General features: G+C 36.2%; 1 protein-coding gene and 1 non-coding gene across 4 annotated transcripts in view; one reads left to right on the forward strand and one right to left on the reverse strand.

Moving 5' to 3' along the window:
- Positions 1-725: 725 nt before the first annotated feature.
- Positions 726-19,661, reverse strand: part of MTDH (metadherin) — a 54,778-nt gene continuing 35,842 nt past the window's right edge. The window contains exons 7-13 of one of the 3 annotated variants that reach the window (XM_020906590.2): positions 18,772-18,861; positions 16,710-16,808; positions 10,682-10,806; positions 7,478-7,585; positions 5,140-5,280; positions 3,144-3,300; positions 726-2,448 (exon numbers count right to left, since the gene is read on the reverse strand). In XM_020906590.2, coding sequence (XP_020762249.2) covers positions 2,378-2,448; positions 3,144-3,300; positions 5,140-5,280; positions 7,478-7,585; positions 10,682-10,806; positions 16,710-16,808; positions 18,772-18,861 — 791 coding nt within the window. In that variant the 3' untranslated portion in view covers positions 726-2,377. The remainder of the gene's footprint in view (positions 2,449-3,143; positions 3,301-5,139; positions 5,281-7,477; positions 7,586-10,681; positions 10,807-16,709; positions 16,809-18,771; positions 18,862-19,661) is intronic. The other 2 variants (XM_020906591.2, XM_020906592.2) reach the window with 2 other exon arrangements.
- LOC139038544 (U6 spliceosomal RNA) lies at positions 6,927-7,033 on the forward strand. The gene has a single exon (XR_011491585.1). It is a non-coding gene; the product is annotated as a U6 spliceosomal RNA (small nuclear RNA).

Consider the following 19,661-nt stretch of genomic DNA (forward strand, 5'->3'; position numbering starts at 1 on the left):
TCCAAGCCTCCAAAGGACAATTCTCCCTTCTTCCCCCCTCCCTGGATTTTAGTCTTTTGAGTTGATGCTGGAAAACAATTCCTCTGGTTCAGATGCCAGAAACTGCTTTCATGTCATAAACATTTATGGAACAAGTGAAGAGCGATGAACAATGAATGATATTTTAACTGTGCAACAGTCTGCACCTCATGCATGTGTAAGAGAATGAACTGATAGTAATTTTAACACTCATAGCTGCCATCTCTTGAAATATAAAAGCCATGCCCTAGTTCTTGAGCCAGAGAGAAGGGATGGGTTTTTCCATCTCGGATCCACCCAAATTTAGAAGGGCACTTCTCCGTCTCTGCACTCATCTCCCCTCAAAAGAAGGTGTTTGTAACACCCAGCGTCGGTGGTTCAATGAGAGATACTAAGCTGGAGAAATATAACGTCCTACATTCGACATAGCCAACATAATTCTAAGATAAAAGAAATGGTGAGGTAGAGTTGAGAGAGTTCAATTAAATTTTTTGAGCATAGATCTTTTGGCACATTCTAAAAATTACACAGACTTCCTATTCAATTCTCCTTTGCTGATACCTTTACAAAGTGCTGCAACGCAGGAATCGAATCCTTGGATCTCTTTAGGAAGCAGCTACACAAAGCTAATACAGTCATTTCAAGAAATTCACTCCTGGCACTTTAGCTTATTTAGCCCGATACTGAAGCAAATAAAAACAATGCTATCCATTTGCTGAATTTATTTAAACAAATCAATTTAGAAATATCATAGAATTGAACAAAACTTCTGACATGTAAACATACTGCCGTGTTCCTGAAACACATGTTAACACCTGATAAAAGTTAATAATCGCTTGTTAGGAAAACTGTCCATTAATAAGGCCAGTCTTCAGCCAAACTAAAACCATTTTGTTTCTTTAGCTTTCCGGTGTAACAATGCAATACTATCAAACCACAATCAAAGAGAAGAGACAAAATTGGATGGATAGATCAGTACCATTGGTTACAGCTGTTAAACAGTTTCATTCTTGGCGCCACAGAAAAACAATTAAGCCAATCACATCAAATAAGTCATGGCTTTTTTTCTTTATCACAATTCACTAAGTGATGTTAATTATGGTCCTTGTCAAACACGTTTGGTAAAGGCTATTTACAGTGTACATGGCTGAGCATGCACTATTTATAGTTACAAAGATACCTGCCTGTTTATTACAATAGAATTACACAGTGCCTGAAAATGGTGAAACGTCTCACACATCATTTAAATCAATACAGTTTCAAGCAGGAAACGTTCCTTATTTGATCACGATTGCAATAATTACATGAAAATTCTTATAAAAACACGAATCCCCTTCAAGAAATTGATGCATATTCTACGCACTACAGGTTAAGGCAGTAAAAAAATGTATTCCTGATAACTGGAGGTCTTGACAATGTCAATTAAAGCTGTCTGACTCTAGTTTTTCATTCTCCATCATGTACTCAAAGTTCTGTCTGTATAACTAGTTTGTGAAAGATTTCACTTGTAAAGTCAAAAAAGTATTAGTAACAAAGAAGAATTTGATGCTGGAAAAAAGTAATTGCTAGGGAAAGGAAAAAATATAAGTTGGATTTTGCCTGAAAGTTTTCAAATCATACACAAGAGCATTATTTGTGAGTCTCAACCTCAAAAGTATAAAACAAATACATAGAGTTTACCTTTCTTAACTTAAAATATACTGTAGTTTGAACAGTTCAAGTAAAGTAAGACTATCAAAAATAACTTCATAAGCCATACAAGTGTCAACTGCATTTTGAATGTTTTAAGAACATTTTAAAAATTGTAAACTAAACCATGACAGTTTAGTTAAATAAATGACTTTTTATTTGCACTTGTGATTTCTTTAATATAAATTGCTACCAACAAATATGTAAAGATATGGCAGATTATGCATTTGATCAAAGCACTTTGATTTAAGCATAAAACAGATTCAAATGGTTTAAGTTCCGTGCATAAAATCCAAGAAGCTGCCTACTAATTTGTAGGCAGCCTTCTCTCTAATCAGAATCCTTTATTCTTTAGCTGCAGATGAGATAGGGCACAATCTGTTGTAAACAGGGCACTGCTGTAAAACCAAGATGAGAATCTTAAGATCGTTCTTGTTAGATTGACCTTCCCCAAGTGTCTTCCAGCACTGTATATGTTCTGCTGACCTCTTAATTTCATAAATTAACTTTCCTTTGATTCCATTTTTACGGTGGTTGTGTTCACAGTTTTGTTTTAAAAACTGGTTTAAATTTATATAAAACTCTGTACATGTTCACAAATTATTGCATAAACAGCATAATCTTCAAGACAGTGTTTGCAAACACATGTCCAATTCAGGAAGAAAAAAATTCACGTTTCCCGTCTGGCTTTTTTCTTCTTTTTTATTTGTTTGGGAGATTCCCAACTAGTTTCAGACTTGGCTAAAAGGGAAAAAAAGAGAGAGAGAACGGGAGAGAGAGAGAGACGTCAGGAGGATAGTAAATACTGCTGTGTTTCAAAAGCATAAAAGCAGTACCACTAAAACCATGCTTTGAAATCCACTAAAAGTGCCTCAGCTTTTACGTGCACATTTTCAAGTTCTAGTTAAAGGTTTTTAGGTTCTCTGGTTGCCTTCCTCTTTTCCTCAATTCCAATGTATTATTTGGTTTAACCTTATGGATGTTCATCATTTTGACCTAGAAGAACCATCACTTACAAGACTCAATCTAAGTAATAAGAGTGAAAGTGGATAAACTGGACACTAAAGGTAGTTGAAGGGAGAAAAAGGGGTGGGGGGAAGGGGGCACAGTCTTAAGAACTTGTGCACAGAAAAAGGGAGGGATCCGTAGAGTAGGTGCAGGTACCAAGGGCTCCCCTGTGTATGTCTTTGGCCACCTACTCTGGCCTGAAGTGACTTTAGCTGCCTGATCCTCAACCACTGAGCTCTGCAAGGTTCCAAGGAATCTAGGCTTTGCAAAGGAGCAAAGGTCTGCTCCAGTAATCCTCTCATGGGGTCGCACAGAGTCACAGGACTAAGTGACTGGACTGAACTGAGTGATCCTTTAGACTTCTGAGACAGTGACGCCTATGAACAGTACAGAGAGCCCCAAAAGAACCAGAAATGAGGACGACTCACTCTGTGAAGGAGGCACGCTGTTTTGCTTAGCATTTGACTTGGATTTATCTGTTTCTTGTAGCATCGGTGGCACTTGGGAAGAGCTTTTGTCAGAATCATTTTTTGATAAAATAACAGATGGCTCGGTAGAAATAGCAGGTGGAAGAGTCTTGATAGGCTATTTTGAAATAAAATTATCTTAGGTTTTCATAAAAAAAAAAATCAAATGTCATAGTAATAACAAGAGGCTGCTCAGCTGAAATACAAAGATGGTGAATAAATCATTTACCAGCAGAAGCACTACAACTCATGCCTGCCCTCTAGTGACATATAACCAAATAAATCTTTAACTACAACATTCACAAATACAGGTTGAGATAAAAATGATCAAATGTGTAAAATTACAAGATGTCTACTGAATCTCAAAGAGGAGCGAATGATTCAATTTTCATTAACTTTTACATTTGTCTTTTTCATTACAAATAACAGGATTTTTTCATGTACTGGTATTCAATGGTTCCGTTCATTTCCCACAAACTCTCACCTCTTCAAAACCTTTTCTTGTAAAGGCAAAAAGAGCAAATTTCTGAACTACCAGAAGTGACATCTCCTTTCCTCCTTCTCATGAGGTAGGGATAGCTCAAGCAGCAGCAGCAGCAGCATCAGGAGCAACAGCTTCAGTTTTCTCCCCAAGGAAAAAAATGGCCTCAGATAAAGCAGACTATAGCTACTAGTCCTAATCTATTAAAGCAACTAGTAAAACTCAGGTCCAAATCTTCAGAGTTTCATTGAGTCTGGTAGTGAAATTATAAAGCTTAGGGCCAAACTCGAGTCTTGCTTCTCCTCTCCAACCTGGGAGCAGAGCGGTCAACTACCTGATCTGCTGGAATGAAGCTGAACTGTTAATGAATGTTCAGGACAGGTAAAGGACTTGCGGAGTGAGGCTGGAACAGATGAGTCAGAGATCATCTCACCCTTAAGCTCTACCTGTGATGATGATTTTGAATACAGAAATAAGAGTAAGTCATACTTCTCTTGCCCCTTGTTCTTCCAGGCTCCATGAATGCAAAAAAGCAAAAGGAGAAAGGAAACAAAGAGGAAGATGTGCATGCCTAGGTAACTACTAGGGCTCCTTCCATTTCAGGTATCTGAAACTGTATTTACAACGCTTGCTTCAGTTTTATTAATGCTCCTTGTGTTTATTCCAAAGTTTTAGTACTCATTTTTAAATCTCTTCCCACCCTCCATCCTCTCACCTCTCTATATTAAATCACAGAAGGACTCAAATACCCTTTACAAGGTGACTTCTGAAAATGACTTATCAAAATATCACATGACCCTTTGCGGTCTTAATATTAAAGCTGTTTCATTAAGTATGTAAGCGCCATAAAAGCAGGGATTTTTTTTTCCTGCTTTGCTCTCTGTTTTATCTCCAGATGTGGGAGATTCTCGATACATGTTTTGAATGCGAACCATGCACAATTTCATAGTTATTAAATATTTCATATATTTCTAAACGATACAACTTACCAAATTAGAAATCAGACTTTAAAGCGCTATGGGCTTTGTGTCACTGGTCTAGACCTTTTATAAAATGCTCCCTTCTGACATATCAAAATTTTCCACAGATGGCACACATTTCAAGATACTGTCACTACATAAAAAAATGCTATATTTTAGAGATTGGATCACAGTCATAATACATTATGTGCACGCTTTTGGAAAAGTGCAACTACTCCCTTTTTCTGTAAGCCATCTGTCTATGTCCCTTGTATACCTACATATTTAACAAGAAAAAAAACAGTCTAGTGGCTTTCTCTAGTTTTGCTTCTGACAGTTGTGGGACTTGGGCCAACTTATTCAACTTCTCTAACCTCATTCATACCTTTTCTTTTGGGGTTGCTATGAGGGCAATCTGGTATATTAAAAATGTTTAGCATAGTGTTTCAATAAAATATTAGTATTAATACAATTCTCCAGTCATCAAAATTTTATTTCTTGGATATCAAAACGTTACCTGGCTATTTTTGATTAGTGCATCAGCTGGATCACTAGTGCTCATGGTCTTCAGAGAAAAAGCTTTGTCTTGCTTTGGACGGACTTTAGAGGTGTTCACCGGAGGCTCCTCTCTAACGTCTGTTTCTAATTCCTCTGTGTCCTGCAGAGAAAAGCAGTGCATCAGATGGTATAAAGAATTCTATGAATTAAAACATACTTGGTGTAGAATGCCAATGTCCAGAAGATATTTCTCAAGAAGATAATTTTATTTCAGAAACTGTCCAAATAGCTTAAAAGAGCATAAAAAATAATTATTCAAAGATTATTCAAATAATTATTATTCAAAATTATTTATTATTATTTAAAAATCTCTGGTATGTTCATCATTCCTGTTTTCTTCAGGGATTTAAATCTTCTGTAAACTAAAAACAACACATTCACAACCTCAAATGGGAATCATTTAATTTACTAAACCAAACAAAAAACTAGTACTTTTTCCTTTTAGAAAAAATTACATGGTGAATTAGTTGATACTTTGAGACTTTAGAAATAGTATTTCACTTAATGACTTTTTCAAGGCATGAAATACATAAACAGAAGTGCATTTTCTAGATAAAATAAGCTTGCCATAAAATAGGCATGTCATAAAATACCAAGGACAAATTTTTGATTTCCTCAAACTAGTTTTCTCAACTGTAAAATAAAATTTGTGTAGATTCTAAGGTCCTTTCCAAGTTTAAACATTTCCATTCTTAGGCCTTTGTAGACTTCTAAAAATACATTACATGATTAGGTATGTGAAAGAAGTTATGAATAAGAATATGTTAAATATGACATCATTGTAAACAGTAAGAAAGAAAAACAATCCAAAATGTAATCACTTATAGGCTACCATGTGCTATGTACTTTACAGAACTTCACAGATCTCATTTAATTCTCAAAAGCAACCTATGCAATTAAGCAACTTGTGCAAAATACAACAAAAAAATAGTAAATGGCAGAACTGAGATATGAATACAAATCGACTTATTCACTGTATATAAGTGAATTAAATACACTTAAATATATTTAAGTGAATTTAAGTGATTATGTACTTATACTTATTCACTGTATTGAAAAAAACTGGACTTCCCTGGTGGTACAGTGGATAAGAATCCATCTGCCAATAAAGGGGACAGGGGTTCAATCCCTGGTCCGGGAAGTTTCCACACACCACGGAGCAACTAAGCCCATGTGCCACAACTACCGAGCCAGTGCACCCAGAGCGTGTGCCCAAGAAGCCACCACAGTGAGAAGCTGCATACCACGACGAAGAGCGGCCCCCAACTGCCCCATTAGTCTGTGCGAAGCAACCAAGACCCAGTGCAGTAATAATAATAAAAAAAGAGCACCACCAAAGGAACTTTCACAATTTAATTAAGTAGGAAAAGTATTATGTAGCCTGTTCTCTGAATATTTTGGCTATCTCCTACATTTAAAGGAATGAAAACAATTAGCCACGAAGTTACAGGTGAGAAACAAGATTTTCATAAGCTGCAATGTAATAGTGATAATGCTTTCAAAAACAAAGTCATGCATATTTCTAGTCATCTAGTACACCTGAAATTAATCTTTGTTTTCATCTATATTAAAACCTAGAAATACTTTCCCAGATAGAAAAAGACAAAAGAAAAGGAAAAGTTTCTGTTAAAAGCCAAAAATATCAGAAAAGGATACCAAGTGTAACAGTCAGCAAACTCAGAGTTAAGTGCAAGATATCCCTTGTTATGCACATGGTTTTTATAACTGTATTAAAATTCTAATCTGGTGCTCGCTTCGGCAGCACATATACTAAAACTGGAACGATACAGAGAAGATTAGCATGGCCCCTGTGCAAGGATGACATGCAAATTTGTGAAGCATTCCATATTTTTACACATGTACACCCATGGTGGATTCAAGTCAATGTATGGCAAAACCAATACAATGTTGTAAAGTAAAAAAAATACATAAATAAAAATGGGGGGAAAAAAATTCTAATCTGCTAAATTCCACTGCTCAAAGAACTTCTGAGTATGAAATACCGTAACCTCTGTTTCATTTTACCATAATATAAACCCAAGTACACTAATTTAGAATTTTAGTAAGTTGCTTTTGGTTTACATCTTTGATATGATTTTCTTTAGAGCAATAATCTTTTTATTACAATATGATATATAAAACCTTTAAAACATTCTATGACTTTTCAAACACTAAGTAAATCTGATGTCTCACATCCTGTCTTTATATCTCTACATTTTCTTAGCATCTGCAAATGATCCTTTTATAAGTCAGTAGTAGGTGCTTAATGAAGGATGTCTGTTGTTTTGATACTTTACCTGTGCAAGAGCATTATCTTCACCTTGCTTCTTCTTTTTCTTTTTTTTCTTTTTAGATTTTCCGGATGGAAGAGCTCCCTCTCCCTTTTCTTTATCATCATCTGAAACCTGATGTTAAAGGAAAAGTACTGAAATGAATCAATGAAGTTTTCTTTATTCAGAATTTAGGAAATGATTTATTAGGTTTAGTCTTTTTCTCCCATTTTACGTATTAGTAATAATAAAACTGATCTTAAGTCACACAAAAAATAACAAAACTCTTCTTCACTCTTCTATTTGTTTATGATAAACCCCTTTTTCTTACATCTTTCATTATTCACTACATGTTCAATTAGAGCTGTGCAAACATTGGTTTTTAAAAGTTCATTTCATAGGTCATTCATTTTATTTAAACACAGAGCTATTCGCATTAAAATTGAATTTGACTCTGTTAAGACAATGACAAGGTACATAGGAAGAGAAAGTATCTGTAAATCATATATCCAACAAAGGACTTGTATCCAGATTATATGAAGAACACTCAAAATTCAACAGTAAACAAACAATCCAGTTGAAAAACATGCAAAAGATATAAACAGGTATTTCACAAAGTGACTGGAAAGGTACTGCATCTTTAAAATTTTTTATTTATATTTATTTTGGGGGCTATGCTGGGTCTTCATTGCTGTGTGGGCTTTTCTCTAGTTGTGACGGGTGGGGGCTACTCTTGAGTCGCAGTATGTAGGCTTCAGTTGCTGTAGTTCTCGGGCTCTCTTGTTCCGAAGCATGTGGGATCCACCCAGACCAGGGATGCAACCCCTGTCTCCTGCATTGGCAGGTGGATTCCTCACCACTGAGCCACCAGGGAAGCCCTAGAAATGTTCTTTGTCTTGACTGTATTAGTGTCAAGGTCCTGGTTGTGATATTGTCCTAGAGTTCTGCAAGATGTTATCATTGGGGGCCCCTGGGTAAAGGGTACGGGTGATTTTTCTCTGTATTATTTCTTGTAAGTACATGTGACTCTAAAATTACCTCAAAACAAAAGCCTTAATTAAAAAAATGGGAGAAGGAATGTCATTAAAAATAATACTGTGCATGACAAAAATAGCAAATTAGAATCTTGGTTAAGAGATGTTCAGTCCAAGTCAGTTCCTAGCTGTGGAGAAACTTCCACAGAGGTTTTAACCACAGGCTCATAATGATGAAAATATCATATGAAAAGATGCATCCTCTGAAGGATATTCAGGTCACAAGGACTCCAGTCCGTCTGCTTTTCAGCCAATTTATAATCCATCCAAAGAGAAATGTGATTCCTCATGGTAGAACATTATTTTTGCTCATGGGAAAAAGGCTGAAATTAACATCTTTTAACTCATGAAAAAATTAACATTATGGGCCTCCCTGGTGGTCCACTGGTTAAGAATCCACCTTATAATGCAGGGAACATGGGTTTGATTCTTGGTCTGGGATGATCCCACATGGCGTTGAACAACTAAGCCTGTGTACCACAACTTTTCTTAGGCCAATCTACAAAACACCCCGCATCTAACATATCCCAAACTGAACCAACCACCTTTCCCCTCAGTTAACTAGCTTTTGTTTTCTCTGTTGGGAATACCACTTTCACTATCCCAGTTACCTAAGCGTTCTGGAAGTCATTTTTGATGATTCTTTTTCCAATCAATTCTAACCATATATTCTGTTGATTTTGCTTCAATTTATTTTTCAAACCTCTCCCCTACTCTGTATACTATTCTTACCACTGCTGTACAGGTCTACTTAAACAACGTTTAAACTGGTATTCCTGCCTTTATTCTTACACACCTCCATTCCTTTATCTACAGGGATTACCAAAGTAGCCAAAAAAAAACCCCCCAAAACAAAAACACCCCCACAAAAACAAACAAACAAAAAAATCTCACAAAAACAAAACAAACCACTTTAAGACTCTCCCATTATTTATAGGACAAAAATCCAAGGTTTTTTGCATGATATTCAAGGGCTTGTAGAATCTTCCCTCTGCTTTCCTTTCCAGTCTCATTTCTGACCCCTTTGCTCTGACCCCATTATGCGCTTACCTCTGGGATGCCTTTGCTAAAACTCCAAGGTGCTTTCATAATACCTGATACATTGTAACATTACCTTTATCTTCCAGAGTGCTGGTCTCTTTCCTCTCCTCCCTACCTGGAGTGCAGGCTCCTTGAAGGCAGTAATTATATTTTCTCTACTAGCACAATATCTGAGCCACAGCAGATGAAATTAATCTTTGTTGAATAATAATGGCCCTATTATCTTCTCTTTGTTTTTTTAAATAGAAAAACTAACCAGCAGAAAAGTTCAATCAGTAGCTTAGTGTCTCTTGTAAATATCACTTCCATTCTTTTTCAAAGCTATCAACTTAGTTCATTATCTTCTGCCCTGATTTATGTAATTATGTACAAAATAGGCTCCAAAATCAGTCTTCTCAATTTTCTGCAATATCTAGCCTAATTTTTCTAACCCCAGCAATGACCAGGTTATCCTTGGTTTATTTTTTTTTTATCCCTGGTTTAAAGACTGTCCGTAGGTTCTCATTACTTACAGAATTCCATACAACTGTGGCAATCTACATCATTTGTTTCATCTATTTACTAAATGCCAAACATGTTGCTAGAGCTACAAAAACAGAGGTTTCGCAGTCCCTTTCCTTCCCGCCCCCCCCGCCCCCCCCCCCGCACAGTCCCTTTCCTTAAGGAATGAAGCCTAGAAGGGGAAGACTGACATGTAAACCACTGATCCTACCACCAGTCGATTCCACAGGTGTATTATTCCTCCCCATCAAACATGTTACTTTCCTTGGCTCCTTTTTCATAATGTTCTCAGTCTTATCTTGCTATGGAACTTTCCTTAATTATTTACTGAGATACAATCTGCTTGTATCTACACACACCAAGAGTTGGTAGGCTGATAAATAATTCTGGTAAGAGGACAGGAATTGTGCATTTGTTTTCTTATCAATATATAGTAATGCTTTCCACATAGAATCCTCAGTAATCTGTGGAAAGAAGAAATAGTAATAGAGAGAAGGCATGCGACCCTAAGATGATTGAAGCTAGTATGATTAGAATGCCTCTCTGAAGCAGTTCTACCCCTGGATACGTTTATAATACAGAATGTAACCCTTAATAATTCCAATACAGTTGGATGCACAGAGAAATAAACATACCCACCAATCCTTTTACTCACTTTTTGATCATCAGGAATTGGTTCCTGGGACTTCAGAAGTGAGGCTCTTTCTTCATCTACCCAGTTCCCCCACTCTTCCGCTGGTGCATTCCAATCAGAACTGGGATCAGCAGAAGACAGACCATCTAAAATTTAACAGTGTGAATCAGGTTATCTGTCACTTCTGCCAAAAACCAAATGCAAAACCCCAAATTCTTTATGTTGAACTAAGCTGTAATTTTAAATTATTACTCTTCTTCCTCCCAATCACATTTTAACAGCTAGGAAAAAACCCAGTAACATGATGGTAAAAGCCTTTCCCCAACTTCTGTTGGGCACATTACATGACTAGATGGAATGACTAAGAAACTCCAGAAAACTTATTAATTAACCATTTATTCCATTCTTCCTACTTCCTTTATTATCAAAGGAACTTTGTATCCTGAATTTGCTTTCTTTTCATTGTGTATATCTAACTATAAGAAGGACTTGGTCATTTTTTTTTTTGTTTTCTGATTCTTTCCCCCAGGGTACAAAATGAATCTTTAACAGAAGTGCCAAAATCACACTCTTCCCCTCCTTATGAACTTCATGCAGAATATTTAACCTCTTCCTTTTCTCCTTTTTTTAAAAATACTTAACCTGTACCTTACATTTTTTTCAGATTATTCAATGCTACTTACATCTTTCCAAATATGTGAGTCGTTTTTAGGGCTTCTATCACCCTATCCTCAAGAACAATCTTTTTGAGGATAGGGTGATATAATTTAAGAAAAAATTTTTAACCTAGACTTTCATACACATCCGTGTATACACCCATGACTACTTACTGTCAAGATAACAGAAGTTAGACTTTATTTCTAAATGGTTAGCAAGTCATCCTAACATTATTCTTAACTGGGGGAAAAAACCCCCAAACCAAAAAACAAACCCTGACTTTTGCCCAATTAATGCCAAATGCTACTCTTCCCAAATAATAAATTCTTATATACTTCAGTCTGTTTCTGGAATTTCTGTTCCATTCATCTATTCCTGGGATAGTGGAATACAAAATGTAACTCTGTATGCATTTTAACATCTAGAAAAACAAATCTGCCTGCATTTCTCTTATTTTCTTCACTATTCTTATTTTTCCACATGAATTCTATTATTTTTGTTTAGAGGGGAGGAACTATGATACATCTTCATCAAGACTTTTAAAAAGTCTATCTTTTACAAAAATATGTAATGATCTGGGAAAATGCTCATAGGAAAAAAAAGGCAGACAAAACTGTCTGTGCACCATGATCCCAAATTTATATAAGGAAGAAATTAAGGAATACATTAATAATAGATACATCTCAACAATGGAGTTACAGGAATTTCATCTTATTAAGTACTAGAACTTGAGCTAGACAGGTAACAGAGATACAAAAATGAGTATGACAAAATGCCTTCCCACATGGAGCTCACAGTCTACTCAGGGATGAAGTACAACAGACAGTTAAGTACAGGGTGAGATTCTGTCATGAGAAGCGCAAAAAGGGATAAGAGGGACTAAACCAGTAGAGGATGGGGAGAGACTGAAAGCATAAGAATCTATGGTCCAGTATAGGAGAAGCATGGACAAGTGACTCCAAGTGTGAAATATATTACAAAACAGGAAGTTCCTTTCTATATTTCTGTATTTCCTACTACAAGCAGGTATGCAGAGTCAGCATCACACAGTAACAGCATAGAGATTAAGACTCCAAGGTGTCTTAGAGTCAAACAGACCTATATTTGAATACTGCTCTACTACTTAATAACTATGTAATTTGGGTCAAATTTCTTAACCTTAATGGGCTATGTACCAACTTCATAGGATTGTTGAAAGGATTATATAAGATACATGTAAAGCAGTTCAGGACAATGCAGTAAGTGCTCAATAAATGCTATCTACTGCTTTTATACATTATTGATGACATTAATAATAGAAAGCCAGTTTAAAAGTTATCAGGCATATACAATTAATTTATTTCTCACAATCCTGTAAATCTCCCAATAAGATACACTTGGTTATGTCTTAATGTATAAGTCATTTTTATAAGTGAAGATGGATCTAGTAGATGTCTGGAACCAACTGCTCACCTTACACCAAGCATTCATTAACAATATTTTTAGGAGATTTGAATGCTAAAGTTGTCAATGATTTTGCTTAACCCTCACAAGTAAGATTTGGAAAACTGGTGTTCATAAACCAAATCTCTTAAGGCCTCTTGTCAGGAAAAAAACCCTTTGTCAAGGGGAAAAAAAAAAATTTACGCAAATGGGGCTTCCTTGGTGGCTCAGTGATAAAGAATCTGCCTGCCAATGTAGGAGACGGGTTCAATCTTTGGGTCAGGAAGACCCCCTGGAGAAGGAAATGGCAATCCAGTATTCTTGCTTGGGAAATCCCACGGACAGAGGGGCCTGGCAGGTCCATGGTGTTGCAAGAGTCAGACACGACTTAGCGAATAAATAAGAACAACATAAACTCTTAATAAATATGGTAGTGGTGAGGGATGGTGAGGGATAAAAATCTAATAAAGTCCTTGGTAAAATTATTTTTTTTAAAGGTTTAGACAACCATAAAACTTGAGGGATAACTGTAGCCCATGCTTCAACTTCTATCAGAACATTAACAGAAACATAAATCTCTACTGGCTTTATTAAAGCTTTATGGTGATTTTTCCATGTCTACTGATTTCAGGTTGGTATACCTATATGTTTTTTGTGGCTACATTGTGTGGCATGTGGGATCTTAGTTCCCCAACCAAGTACTGATCCTGCGCCCCCTGCAGTGGAAACTACTGGACCACCCTTTAAAATTAACTGGAGATCAAATAAAACTGCTTCCTACTCCTGCCCCATTTGTAGGATTTTAGTTCCCCGACCAGGGATTGAACCTGGGCTCTTAGCAGAAAAACACAGAATCCTAACCAGGGAATTCCCCAAATAAAACTACTCTAGAACAACAGGTCAATCCCCTAAGCCTAAAAATTGTCACCAGGCAACTTCTCAATGCATAATTCTTACAGTTCATGGGCCTAATAAACTTCTAGACAGTTTCCTTGAAATCGTGTAGTATAGTTTCATTCATGCCATAGTTCTCTCCAATTTCTCATTTCTTAAAATTCTTCCATTAGTTTGCTAAACTGTTTCCAAAGAACTATATTAGCTGTCTTTTCTTTTTTAATTAGCTGTCTTTTCAAAATAGCTCTCCATTTAATTTGCTTGTGAAACAATGTTTTAGGTTTAAGCATCTCATAGCTGTTTTCCTTTCTATTTCAGTAATAAAGTGGTTGTCAGTTGTTTCTGGTCAAAACTTAATTCAGCATTAACTTTAATAAAACAAAACAACTATGTTAGAAAGACATTCTCCAGTGTTGAAACAGACAATACAAGTTAACCTCTCTGAGTCGACTATGCTCCTAAAAGACAATTAATAGTACCACAACACTTACTGAATATTTACCATGTAGTGGGCAGTGTTCTAAGGGTTTTATATGTATTATGTCATTTAATCCTCTCAACAAGTCTGTGAGGGAAGAAATATTATTTACAGATGATGAAACTGAAGCAGAGAAAAACAAGATGGCAAAGATTCAAACTCAGGCAGTCTGTCCTCAAAGCTTATGCTCTTAACCTCTTCACTATGGGGCCATTACTTCTTTCACTCTGATGTGTCAACAAAAACAAAATTCTATTCAAAATCTGACTTTTTATAGGGGTTATGATATTGTTCCTTTATGGTCAAGATAATTGACAGATTAGCATCTTAAATTTTATTTTTTAAACTATTTTGGCTGCAAGGCAGGAACTTAGTTCCCTGACCAGGGAGCGAACCTGTGCCCCATGCAGTGGGAACGTGGAGTCTTAACCACTGGACCACCATGGAAGTCCCAGCATCTTAATGGTATATTCAAGTGCTTCAGTAAATTAAGTGCCTTTCTGCCAGATAATGATGTCTACGCCTCAAACCAGAGGGTCAATATATTACTCAAATCACACTGTTAAATAATATATACACTTTATGGGATTAGTAATCTCAAATACTTCATGTATTCTATAAATTTAGAAGGAATGACTAAATTCACTGAGTACCAAAATTAGGGACATTAAAGAAGGTAACACAAAAAATAAAATTCAGAAAAAATGTGGTTAAAGAGTAACTGAGGACGTAAAAGACTGCCCATACAGCATAATGAGCAAAGAAAGTGTTCTTAACGCTTATTACTTTAAGAACATAGTCCCATGGATATGTTTATTTCAGTATATTTATTAGCCAATTGTGTTTTTTATACAAGGATAAAAAGTAGAGCTGCTGTGTCCAAGCAGTGAAGCCTAGAGCCCTGCTTGCTCAGTTTTTCTCAGCTTTAACCCACAGCTGCCCAAGACACCTCAGTGCTATTTTCTTACAATCATTACCTGTTAGTCCTATAATCATTCCTCAAGTCTACTTTGCACACAGCTGTTCATTCTTTCCAAAGTACAGGTAAGGCTTTTTTTCCCCTCTAAAAATTGCTTTCACATCTCTATAATACTTTGTTATTTATCTGATACTTTATAATTTTCAAAGAATTTTCATGTTCATTCATTACCTCATTAAAACCTCGTAACACTCTATGGAAATAGATATGAGAGACTATTTGCTCTATGTCACAGGTCAGTTAATCTAGATTCCAAGATAAGTAACAAAATTCAAGACATATGAGTTGCTACTTTTTAAAGTCAGGATTAGAACTAGGATCTACCTTCTAAACTAGTATCCTGACCCTTACCTCCCTAATATTTAGTCAGCAGATGGTAAAGAATCTGCCTACAATGCAGGAGATCTGTGTTCGACCCCTGGGTGGGAAAGATTCCCTGGAGGAGGAAATGGGAGCCCACTCCAGTATTCTTGCCTGGAGAATTCTAGGGACAGAAGAGCTGGCAGGCAACAGTCCATGGGGGTCACAAAGAGTCGGGTTAGATACGACTGAGTGACTAATACTCAAGGCTTTTTACAGTATGGTCCTTCGTAATTTACCTTTCCAACCTCATCTCCCTCAACCTCTAAGAATTATGCTTCAACTAATCTAAGAGACCAGTCTAAGACTGATTTTCAGACTGTGTTTCAAACTTACCTTCATGATTACTATCATCACCAAGGCTGTACATGTAGTGGTTAAGAGCATGAACTCTGGAGCCAGACTACCAAAGTTTGATAGCTGCTCCTCCAACTTAACTGTGTGGCTGGGGAAAATTCGATAACTTTTCTTTGTTTCAGTCTCTTCATCTGCAAAGTGTGGGGAAAAAATAATACCTACACCTCATAGAACTGTACTAAACAAACTAATAATATACATAAGACTGAAACCACTGAGATCAGCGCCTGGCAGAGTCAGGTGTTTGCCTTTATTGTAACATCACTACTGAACACCTGTATAAAGCACTGCACTAAGTACTGACAGAAAGAAAAGTCAAAGAGAGCTCCTGTCTTCAGAGGGTTGTAAATTCTAAGATTTGAGGTTGTGGGGGAAAAAAATTACTTTTTAAAATGAAGATGGTATGAGCTTTCTGAACATAAAAATCATATTCTTCCCTCCTTCCTCTTTTTTGTGATTCTTGCCTTTAACTTTCTTATGCTTCTACTGGAAATTAGACTAAGAAAACGGTTTTCTAACAACATAAAAACCTGCATACCTCACAAATTCAAAGCCATTCTTATATATTCTATTCACTCTAGTACATTAAAACTAGGGAAATAAATAAAACATTTATTTAAAACAAACAATTTCAAAAACTATAAAAACTACAGTGCAACTGTAAGAAAACTTCATGTTTAAATATTGCCTCAATCATGAAAACCAAATTTAGTTTTCTTTTTTTAAATTCTACAGGTATTTAATAATCGGTTTATAAGTAGGATACATTTGGTATTAAATTATATTGCTATGACCTAAAAGGTGGAAAATCAGAATTAAAATTAAAACATAAACATGAATTCAGGGTGCTAGAAAGAAAATTCTGAAAACAAAAACAAAAGCAAACTGATAAAAGGACATACTTAACCCAGACCATTCATCATCGATATAGGGTTGATTACGGCTAACATCCCACTGATAATCAGAAGTGGTAGACTGAGAAACTGGCTCAGCAGTAGACCCTTAAATGAAAACGAATGCAATAAAATTAAAAATGGAAATTTCTAATGATGTTTCATAACAATAGTTCTATACTTTGCACACGAAGATTTAATTATTTTTCATTTCTCCTAAAAGGAAAAATTCAGACATTAGAAAAAGAGTTAAAGAAAAGTAGAATTGGTGGTAATTTTAGATTAAGTATGATAATCACTAGATTGAATTCATTGATCAGAAATTTATTTTTTCCCTAGTACCGATCCATTAGATTTTATCTTTTATTAATATATACTTCAAATTGGCTATCTCCAAATTTCAAGTCAAAAAAGTTTTATTTTTCTTAATGAAAAGTAATAAAGCATTCAAAAAAACCTAGATGTTTCAGAATATCCCTATATCCTTAGAACCCTGAAGGAGAGAATTACAAAATGTCTGAGTTTCCTAGAACTTTCTAAGGAAAAAGACAAAAGAAATAGATGATACTTAGAGAAGTGAGGCAGAAAGAAGCCGAAGAGAATTTAGAGAGCTGTGCCGGTGGTTTAGAGACCAACTTAAGTTCAAGTGCACTTAAAGAGAAGAGAAAATTATCTTCTAAATTTTTTGTCTTTATTTCTTTGGGAGGTGGGGAGTAAGTATGGTGAGTGGGGGTCACACAGCCCTTAAGCAGCATGAGGAAAGCCATGCTTAGACTACTGGCCAGGACTTCCACGAAATCCTGCGAACCGCACACAGTTTCCAGGGCATACACATGCAAAGACGCCAGGTCAAAACCCTTGGCTCTACTGCCATAGCTCGTTTTAGCACGGAAATGTGAAGCGGTGGGTCTCCATCAGGGATTTATATACCATGGACCTTCTGCATCAGAATTTGCATGTGTTTTGGAGTCCTTAGGTGACTCTGATACTCATTTTGGATTCAGAGCCACAGATATAAAGAAAGGGTTAAGAAGAATATGTTTGTATAAGAGACTCAGCCATAATCACTTCCTCTCATAAAAATCCTCACAGATTTTTAGTTGGTTGTAGATTAGCTTACCACTAACATGCTTGACATAAACTCAAAATGGTTACATATTTTAAAAATAAACTTTAACAAGTAGAGCAACTCTATAAAATTCATATATAATTAGCACATTAGTTGTTTAGAAAGACTATAGTAACACTGTTGCTATTTCTTTAGCAGCTTTCTCTGAATATATGGAGAGAACAGCATCTGTGTTGTACAAAGTCACCAAATGAAGGAAAAAATTAACTTGTACCTCTGGAACTACAATGTAGCCTCTAAGACCAGGGGTTGGTAAATCACAACTCATAAACCAAATCTAGCTACCCCCTTTTTGTACGGGCCCAGGAGCCAAGAACAGCTTTTATATTTTTAAATGGTTGAAAGAAAGTCAAGAGAACAAAATTTCACCCAGACACACTCATCTGGTTTATGCATTGCCTCTGGCTTCTTCCCTGCTACAAAGGCAGAATGGCCCACATAGCCTAAAATATTTATTATTGGGCCCTTTACACATAAAGTTTGCTGACCTCTCCTCTAGACTAGTGCTCCAGACGCTATGAAACTACATGGTTAGCACACTGGGTCCGTGAACTATTATTAATAAATGGCATATTTATGTAAGTGATGCTGGATTGATGGTAGTTTGGTAGTAATAATGGAATAAACTAGTAACAGAAGTGTCACGGTTTTGAAGGAAGGCCTTCTATCAATATTTACATTTGTCTGCATGTGTGCCAACAAGTTTTCAGTTATGTTAGGCCACAGAATCTTCCTATCTATACAACAAAAGGAACTAAGCCACCAGCAGGTTAAGAGTTTAGATCTTTCGCTCTCTGTCTCAAGACCTTTGCTACTTTATATTGTTTAATCTATAATTTATGTGGCTAGCAGTACTTGACTCTGATTATTTTTTCAAAGAACAAGTGCTAAAATTAAACAGAAAATTCTTTGTTAACTAAATGAAAGACTGTTTTCACATACCAGAAACAGCAGAGTTAAGTGTGAGAGATGCAAAAGAAGCAGAATTCTGTTCAGAGGTATTCATTCCCCTATCCACACTAGACCAAGCAGCTGTTAAAATAAAGAACGTCACTTGGAACCTTCAATTTGCAATGAGACTTGAAAGACATGTACAGATTTAAAACTATGATAATAATACTAAAAGACACCCTGAGAAATCTGACCCACCTAGTACAGCAATAGCGACTGTTTACTGGGTGTCTGTTATGTACTGGGCTCTTGACACCCACTACCTCTAATCCTCAGGGCAACGCTGTTAGGTAAAGTTTCAGCGCAGTTAAGTGACTTGCTGACAGAAAACACCTGAGCCAGCCTGGAACCTGAGCCAACCTTCCAAGCCCATATTTTCTCTACTATGGCGACACGCCTGATCGTGCGCCACAATGAAGCTACTACTAGCTTGGATCAGGCACTGAAACGTGGGACTTGACATTCATTATAGACAATCCTTTCAACTGCTTAAATAGGAGGTTCACAGAGCTTCAACAATTAGCCTCATCTCCATAGCAACTAGTATGTGGAAAAACAGGGATTCGTACCAAGTAGGTCTGTCTGAACTAGGAACATGCTCATTCCACTATACTATGATATCTTCTCAACATTTTTAAAGCAATTTCCTACTTCATATGAGTATTTTAAGGAACATATACATCTATGAGGGCAGTCACATCTGCCTCTTCTCAGAAACTAACTGCAACCCTCATTTAATACAGTTCCTTTAAATTTCAATAAAGGTCCTAATCCATCTAGGCAAGAACTCTAATCTGATGTTTAATTTTATCTACAGCAATATTAAGCAAGTACTACCATCTAATTTATGTCCTAATTATGATTAATACTACATAGCTTTT

This window comes from Odocoileus virginianus, chromosome 15 (assembly GCF_023699985.2).
Source record: "Odocoileus virginianus isolate 20LAN1187 ecotype Illinois chromosome 15, Ovbor_1.2, whole genome shotgun sequence".
Taxonomy (NCBI): domain Eukaryota; kingdom Metazoa; phylum Chordata; class Mammalia; order Artiodactyla; family Cervidae; genus Odocoileus; species Odocoileus virginianus.